Raw genomic sequence first — 8,798 nt, 5'->3', positions numbered from 1 at the left:
CAAGTTTGCAGCAGCCTCCCTGCTGCTGTTCCTTAGTGCCTGTAGGGGAAATAAAGGCCTGAAGCTGTGGTGATTTTTTTGGTCTGCCACAAGCACCACCTGTCTTTATGTTTTATATCTACTGGTGTGTCAGGGCCCAGTGATTTGAATTAATTAATCATAAAAAAAACCCAAACAAAACTGCAAACATATCAAAAACACAAGACGAGAATCTTCTGTCTCATTTTTGCCCTTAAGTAATTTCACAGACCCCTCCCATCCACCGGCTATTGGATGAAGAATTTTTAGGTTGCTTTTGGGCACCTCCTGCTTTGTTGCCTGAGGGTGCCAAGTTTAAGAGAAAATTGCCAATGCCTGTCACTTACTAACCTTTTACACCTGCGTCTTCGTCTTCTGGTTTCTAAAATAAGAAAGAAAATGTTTTAGTTCAAAGCTACCAAGTCACAGCTCAGTAAAGAAACATTGCAGCAAGGTGGTTCTGGTGTTCCCCAGCAGCTGATATTTTTAAATTTAACCACGGATAAACCAGGTTTATTTTTAAGCAAATCCCTGCCAGGGAGTGGTGCTGCAGCTCATGTTACCTCAATATTCCACTTAAACATTTTGATGAATTAAAATGTGAGGTGAGTAGCAGTAGCAGGGTCAGCCTGGGAATCCAGAGGGTGAATTATTTCTCTGGACTTTGGCATGTTGCTGAAAATCCCTTGGCAGCAATTGTTTCTACAAGAGGTGAGTGGCAATGGTGCCACTCCACATGCAACCAAGCTGAACAATGCTCTTTCCCATTTTAGCATCTCTGTTGTTACTTTGGGATGTATTCAGGAAAATACAGTGTTCTGCCATTAATTTTAGCCCAAGGTATTAAACTGTTCTTGAGGTCTTAGGCTGCTGCAGAAATTAACTGCAGCTGATGGCTTTTCACTGATCATTTTACATCAGTGTTAAAAGGCAGAAATAAATCACTGAGTGGTGTTTGTAGGTTAACAGTGTTGCAGGTCACCAGGGAATGCCACTGTACTTGGAGAGCTCTTGGATCCTGATGACTTCAGAGGGAATTTGGACCAAGTCCAGGCATTCTGCTGCATCATCAGCTACTTCCCCCGAGGAGAATGATTTTTGGCTGTGTCTGCTTAATGCTTTTTCATGTATTCCTTCCTATCTCTGCAGAGTGTGGAGATTAGTATTTTTCAGGGCTGAAGGATGCTGAAAAATGGTACTTTTTTAGCTGGGTCAGCTGGTAAATTCATCTGGCATCAGCTCCAGGCCGCAGGGTCAGGGAGGATCTAGTTAGGTTAATTCAGCAGCAGAACTGCTGGTGTTCAGGCAAATGAGCAGAGCTGGATTAATGAAGCCATAACTTCTGTGGGTACTGGAGAGTTGAACTGATTTCAGTGAGCTAAATTGAGTTAAATCCATTTGCACTCATTGCTTGCTCAGGGTAGTTTAACTTCATTTCAAACACGAAATTTCACCAAAGGACTTTTGCTGACCTGCATTCCTGCTTAAACTGTGGCAGTCTCTGAACCTGTGTAATGAAGTTACTTTTTTAGTTACAGCTCAAGCTGCTACTGGGAGTCTCAGCATATGCTGGAGCATATTTATCCTGATGTGTCAGAATGTTTCAGGCCCTGGTACATTAATCTCTGACACACCAATTTAAGGATGGTAGAGCCAAGACAGTTCATACAGTAAGTTCTGTCTGTTTCTAATCAATTGTTCTTCCTTGAAGGTCTTTTTCAACCTAAACACATTTCTGATTCTGTGATTCTAAGTTATTAATGATTTTTCAGCCTAAGCCTACAGATGAGGAAAATACAGTGATTTTAACAGTAGCCCTTCTCTTGCATTGACTGTGTCCTAGTTATCTGATACCTCACAAAGCAGGCACAACATCCATCCCTCTGAGGGACAGGGCTGTGGTTTGAAGCTGGAAGTGGATCTATAGGGATTGTGGTGAGCCTTACTTGTACACTGCAGGATGGTGATGGCCAGGGCGATGAGGAGCAGGAGGCAGGCACCTGCCAAGGGAACCCAGATGACACCATCACAGAAGGAATTCAAGTCCTTCTTCGTTCTGGACTCTGAAAGAATAGAGAAGGGTAAAGGTCAAAAAAGCACAGAAACGTTAATTTTGTAAAAGACCTCCAAGATCATTGAGTCCAACCTTTGAGCAGGAATGGAGAAGGGGAAAGGTCCAGCAGGTGCTCAGGGCTGGTGTCAGGGCCAGTTCTGCTGGAGTCAAGGGAGCTGCCAAGGGCCCTGCCTGGTGTTCCATGAGGCTGGTGGTGAGGCAGGGAGCTTCCCTAGGGCTGCTACTCTCACCATTTTCCAGAGACTTGAGGGAGGACATGCAGCCAAAAATTTTCTCTTTTCCCTGATGAGGCTAAAACCACCCCCAGCCCCCAAGGCTCTGCCCTCTCTCCCCCTCTTCTGGGTATGCCCAGGCATGAGACATGCTCATGTGTTTTACCTCCTCCTTAGCCTTTCCTATGTGAGATGAAACACTGGAGTTTAATCCTTCCAACTCTGATAAAGCTCTGTGGATTTTCACTCTCCTCCCACCCCAAAATGCCTACAGGTTTCAGTGGTATCAGTGGGCCAGAACCCAGCTGCTCCCCTCTCCCTCCCTGCACCCAGGCTACCTGGATCCGGGGTCTTGATGTCGGAGTCCTTTCCAGTAATACCACGCTGAGTGGTGGGTCCCGGTGTGGTGATGACTAAAAGTGAAAATGGATGAATTCAGCAAGTAGGGAAATCCAGTAAAATAGGTCTCTCCTGCCCTTCAATTCTCCCACCCCTGCCCCGGTTATAGTTTTTCCTGTACACATATTAGGGCTTCATAGAGCCCCTTTTGAATGGGGATTCCCCCAAGGAGGGTCTCCCAAGAGCCAGTGAGGAGCTGTAGGCTTCTTATGTCTTGCTGTCTGCCACCATCATCAGAAAGACTGAACACTCTGAGTTTTGGGACCTATGTGAGGAAGGAGAGGGTAGTGCTGGACTTTGCTCTACTCTTCTCCCTTCAGAGCCATGGAGGGGTTGAAAAGTGGGAATGGGGAAATGATGCTGGGTCTGCCTAATCATCTTTGCCTTTGGGCAGGAGCAATACCATGAGGAGAGATGGCAAGCAGGGAGCTTCTGGCAGGAGGACGAGTGTGTTGGTCACAAGAGCCCTTGGGCAAGCAAGCAGGGAAATGGAGTTTGTGGGAGAGACAACTGGTTAAAAAAGGCACAGGCAGGAGGTGCTGGGGATTTTGGCAGAGCTGATAGAGGTTGGGTGTACGTGTTGCTGACCTGGGAGGAAGGCAGGCAGGCCAGGGCTGAAGTACAGCATTTGGTTGATGTTTGCGAGGCAGAAATAATTCCCCTCATCCTGCTGTGTGAAAGACTTCACTACCAACCAATAGATAGTGTTGTCTTTGCTGGCCTCGAAGCGTGTGGGTGTTCTCTGATTCCCATTGAAGGTGACTCGGGACAGGGAAGAGATGAAGACAATGAAGTGAAGGGTCCCACTCTTGTCCTGGTGGACCCAGAACATGCCACTGTCCTTCTTGTCAGTCTGACATTCCAGTTCCAGCCGCTGTCCCACCCGGAGCTGGGTGATGCTGTCACGAAACCTGACCTTCATCTCATACATCTGGCCATGGATCCCTGGGTAGCCTGGAGGAGAGAAATCCTTGCTGGAACTGCTTGGAAAGAGCCAATGGCCCCTCCGAGCAAACCTGGTTTCCTGTTCTCAGACTGTGAGGTCAAATGCAAAGGAGGACCATGGTGTCTGGATGACTGGAAGGTTTTGTTGGAGTCCTTGCTAGGATCGTGCATGGAGGGTGCTCAGCAATCAGCCATGTGGGTTTTACAGATGGGTGCTGCCCTTCCAGCTGCCTTCTTAGGGATGTTACCCCTTCCCAGATTATCTCAACAGACTCCCTAAAGCACTGACTGCTAAACCCTCTTTATTCCCCCTTTCTCCCTCCCCTCCATAACCACTTGTCTGACCAGGGTCCCTTCCTGGTGCTTGTGGTGCTGCAGCCACCCCACTGCCTGCCCTGCGCCGGCTGAGGTGATACCGCCTTTCCCTCCACAGTTACTGAGCACATCTCAAAGTCGACCTTTTTATTTGCTATTTCACACGCTTTAACTATTTAACCCAATTTCTTGTACTCAGTGGAAGGTTTTTCCTTGCCCCTCTGGGTGATGGGGCTGCACCACCCCATGTCCATACTCACAGAGTCCCAGAGTGAGCAGGAGGAGCAGGACAGGAGACCCGTCCATCTTCTGCTGGAGGTGTCTGTCCTTGGAGACGGTTCAGTGCTGCTGAGATGATGTTTCTATCTCAACTTGGGAGGCTGGGTCACACTTTGGGGAGGATGTGATGTCACCAGGACCCTCTCGGGTAAAGAGGTGATGCTTGCCATCTGCGGCAAAATGCAGTGGAAAAAAATCCTGAAGAAATTCAGTTCTAGTGAACAGTTTGGCTCATTTTTCCTGATCATTTCTAAATGGTGCCTCAAGGATTTTGCTTTGATGTCTTCCCTAGAGATCCTGAGTGCTGCTGCTCACCCCTGAGGTAGGATCAGACGCCCCAGCCTGCTGTCCCCCAGCCCTCTGGGGGTCCACAGCAGCTCCAGCTCCGCAGAAGTCACAGACAAGCCTCGTGCTTTGGCTGAAGGTCTCAGGTTGCATTTCTTGGCAGAGATTCTGCATCCTTCTCTTGAACACACTCAGGGGATCTTGTGTGGATGGCAGAGCCCAGAGCATTTTCTCACCCAGTGAGTCGCAGATGTTTCATGGCATAGATCCATGTGTATCATTTATCTCAGAGTACACATGTTCCTGACACACAGCCGGGTTCTTCAGGTGCTCGATTGTTCTCTTTGCAATTCTTCTTTGGTCAGTTCTTCTTTGCATTCGCTCTGAAGAGCTGCTTTGTGCAAGGCAGGTGGTCAGTCAGCTGAGCACACTGAGAGTGTTCAGTGCCCAAGGGTATGATTTCCTTTTAATTTTGTTTTAACAACTTGTGTTTCTCCCCTGTAACCACAGGGGCTTCCGTCCTGCCCAAAAACCCCTTGTCTGCTTCACCAGAGAGGGCCCTGGGCTGCCTCTGGGTGACCATTTGCACATGGGGATGGGTGATGCTTCCTGGAACTCTGCACGTAGAGTAACAACAGTTTCATCAGACTGTGAGGGGCTGGGCTGGTATTTGATGTATGTCTTTCTTCCTTGCTTTCCTGATAATTGTTTTTGTGTGTGGTTTGTTTTTTATCAGTCCTTTGAAAAAGAAGCTCCTTTATTTTCCTTGTTCTGTCAGAAAGCAGGTGCTGCTGGCTTCGATGTCATTTGCAATTGGGGCTGGTACTCAGAGCTGAGTTATGGAAAATGGTTTTGGAACTGGGTGTGCTGGATTGGGCATCAAAGCACGTTAGTGAGTGAGGAAAGGTGCTGTCAGGCTGCTGGGGAGTGTGAAGTTCACACTTTCATGAGGCTGTGGTAGTTGTGATGCGTACCTTAAATAGAGCAGGTTTTGACAAAACAAAGAGAAAATAAATTTCATCAATTAAATAGCATTACAAGGATCTGAATCTCAAAATCCTGTCAAGCAAATGTGAACATCTGACTTGAGCTCAATGTCACCTGTTAGTGCTCCAGCCACCTCCGGATGAGACATCAAGTGATGCTACTTGTATCACCTCTGTCTGGTTCTCTACTTGTAAATGGAAAACTTAACAGGCCCCCTTGAGCCTTAGGTGTAAATCCGAGGTGTAGAGCTGGCTGCAGCTGACCTGAACTGGAAGATGAACCAATCATGGAATGGTGTGGAAGAAAGAGCTGGGGAGAGCAAAGCAGTGTTGCTTTGGAGAGCTGTGCTGGGTCAGTGCCTCTGCTGGAGGATTCCTTGGTGGAGTTGGTGTGGTGGTTTCGAGCAAACGTCTCTTGGACATGTCTGCCCATGAGGTGTTGCTCATTTTTGGGGCATTCTGAGGCATTCTGGGGCAACATGGATCTCAGGGCAGTGACTTAAAAAAATAAGTGTTTATTTTGGTGCATGCCCCAAGCTGCCTGTTCTGGTTCCCTCAGCCTTCTGACCTTCTGCAGGGGTGGTTGTGCTGGTTGTGTAGCAAAGGCAGAATCACAGCAGCTCAGTGCAGTGTATTGGGTGTATTTCTAACACCTACTTAAATTGCAGGGGTTCAGAAATAGAAAAGCCCATGTAAGAAGAGACAGATGGGCAAGTTTTACCCCTGAGTATCTTGGGATGCACAGCAGTCCATGGACATGTAGTATCTCTCAGAAAATCCACAGGTTGAAAGCTGGAAATGCTTTTAAATTGAATTCCTTTAAGGATTCCTGCTAACTCAGGGTACCTGTTACAGTGGGACAGAGGAATAATATTTCTACTGACACTTTATATGGAGTTTGCAGCCAGGCTGAATCTGTAGTTTGGGTGTTACATCCCTTTGGTCATTGACAGATTAAAGAACCAAAATCAGAGACCACCAAGATCTGTGTGTTGGAGATGCAAAGGCAGAAACGATGATAAAGAATTGAAGGTGATGCCTGGCTGATGTTCAGCAAGTAAGAAGATGAAAGGTGCTGACAGAGTTCAGTGAATGGTCCTGTATTTTTCATAATTTGCTGATACCCAGTAAATAGCCAGGCCCTCAGAGTGAAATCCACCCTCTGAAGAGGGAATGTGCCATACAGGCAGTGCTATTGCAGTTGCAGGGACAGTCCTTTCCTTGCAGCGCTGAGAGTGCTGGGAGCTGTCTGGATTCATGGATTTGTGATTGCAGGCTCCAGTTATGTTCAGAGATGAGATTTCAGTTTTGGTTTCTTTTATTAAGGTATCTGTCTGTGCCACCAGAGGTTGAATCAGCAGATAGTGGGGGCAGAGGCAGTGGTGTGATGGTTGGTATTAGTCTGGGTTGGGGATACCTGGATGAATGGTGGGTCCTGAGGGTTGTGCTGAGCAGGATGTACCCTTGGGTGCTGAGTGACCTGTGCCCTGCAGAGTGTGGGTTGGAGAATCAGTGTGAAGATATGTAGAGGGAGGCAGGAGCCATCCCAGAGCTTAGTTCTTTTCCAGATGTTGATTTCCAGTGCAAATGAAGGCTATTGGAAAAAATAACACGAAACAACTCCCCCCAAACCCTCGTCCTGAAACAAACAAAAAAACTTCAACCCCCAAGATATTCTACTTCCAGTTCCTCACCTGTTGGAAGAGGATTTTGTGTGGGTATCAGCACAGACCAGAAGGAGCATTGCCTGACAGCCTGGGTTACAGGAAGGTAGTGTGATGCAGACCTAAGCTCTTGTGTTGTGTAAAAAACCAGGATAAAGTGACTGAGAAAAGCGAGGAAAGAACTGTAGGTTATGGTACCAGTGAGGTAGGGATGTTCCTACCTCTTAGAAACTGTTTTGCAGAAACACTTTGAGTTATGGTTTTTTAAGTGAAAACTTTGAGCTCAAACTAAGTCAGTAAGAGACTCTGGGACAACCCAACAATAACATTGATCTCATAGGAGAGAAAGACAAGGTATGAGCTGTTTGTCTGTATGTTAGACCCTTCCTACTTCCTAGCTGAGCACCTGGGGGTTGAGTGGGGCCCCCTTAATAGGTTGAATGTGTCTTAGTGCTTCATGTTGTCTGTGAATTCACAGACATTTCCATGCTGAGGTTTTTCTGTGATTTTTTTCTTTATAGTGTGTGTAGATCCTTGTAGTTCTCATTTAGTATTGGCCTGCTATTGTTTAGATATACTTATCCAGTCCCTAATTTAATTTTTTTTAATTAAGCATTACACTCAAGTAAGTTTGGAAGAACTTCTCTCTCAATTTCCCTCCTTCCCAGCTTGTTTGCAGAGGAGGAGACTATCAAAGAGTTCCTTTCCTTCTGCTTTTCCCAGGTTTTTATCAGCCCCGTGACAAGAATACCAAAGTACCCTGAGAATCTTTATCTCATCCAACTTCATAGCACTTTCCTGGGATGGAGGAGTGTTCCTGGGCTCATCAACAAATCCCTGGGAAGATCACTTGAGATGATTTTAGGCTATGGTAAGCTGGAAGCTGAACTCTGGCATCCTAAGTCTTAGACTGTTGTATAAATCACTGGCTTTTCCCTCATCCAAAACTTTCTCAAACTCTCATTTATTATTTTCATGAAGGATTTTAGCATTTCTGAGGCTAGGAACTAAAGCAAGAAATACACTTAATTGAATCTGACTAGAATAATTTTATTTTCTGTCTCAGTTCTTGATTTGCAAGTATAACAAGGAAATATTTACATCAAATACAGATTGGAAAAAACAGAACTTAACCATAGTCAATCAACATTTCCCAAAAAAAATCAACATCTTAAATGTCCCACTTAACCAAAACAAGTGACAAACACCTCTTTTTTCTTTCAGAAAGAAAGCAAATCCCACCTTCCTTGCTCAGGCCAAGTTCCTGCTGAAATCTGTAGAAGTGGGGGTAGCAGCAGAAGAGGGATAGCATGAGGGAAAACCTTAGCCCCCAGGACTGTAAAAAACTAAAAAATAAGGTCCTTTAATCCATATTTACCTTCTCAGTGCAGCCCTGTATTACAGTAGATGAAACAGGAAAAACCCTAGGAGAGACATGGCACCACAAACAGAGGATGTGTGGAGAGCATTTGTTTCTAAGTCACTGGGTAGCAAAGTCAGGCCCTGGCTGCCTGAAAGAAGTAACATACACTGGAAAAAAGGTCCAGCTTGTATCCTTATTTCTCATCATTTTATCACTGATGCCTGTCAGCATCAGGATTGACCTGGTTCCTTTGCCTGA

General features: G+C 46.1%; 1 protein-coding gene across 1 annotated transcript; it reads right to left on the bottom strand.

Moving 5' to 3' along the window:
- Positions 1-365: 365 nt before the first annotated feature.
- LOC113940862 (T-cell surface glycoprotein CD8 alpha chain-like) lies at positions 366-4,288 on the bottom strand (the record flags this gene model as incomplete). The annotated part of the gene is made up of 5 exons (XM_027632017.1): positions 4,224-4,288; positions 3,292-3,657; positions 2,643-2,717; positions 1,965-2,081; positions 366-400 (listed from the first exon to the last, which is right to left on the bottom strand). Coding segments are annotated over exons 1-5 (639 nt in total), but the record flags the coding sequence as incomplete, so codon positions are not given.
- Positions 4,289-8,798: the final 4,510 nt, after the last annotated feature.

Source organism: Corapipo altera, unplaced genomic scaffold, assembly GCF_003945725.1.
Source record: "Corapipo altera isolate COAL_440 unplaced genomic scaffold, ASM394572v1 87577, whole genome shotgun sequence".
Classification (NCBI taxonomy): domain Eukaryota; kingdom Metazoa; phylum Chordata; class Aves; order Passeriformes; family Pipridae; genus Corapipo; species Corapipo altera.
Note: the sequence above shows the minus strand (reverse complement) of the source record. Positions and strands in the feature narration are given on the sequence as shown.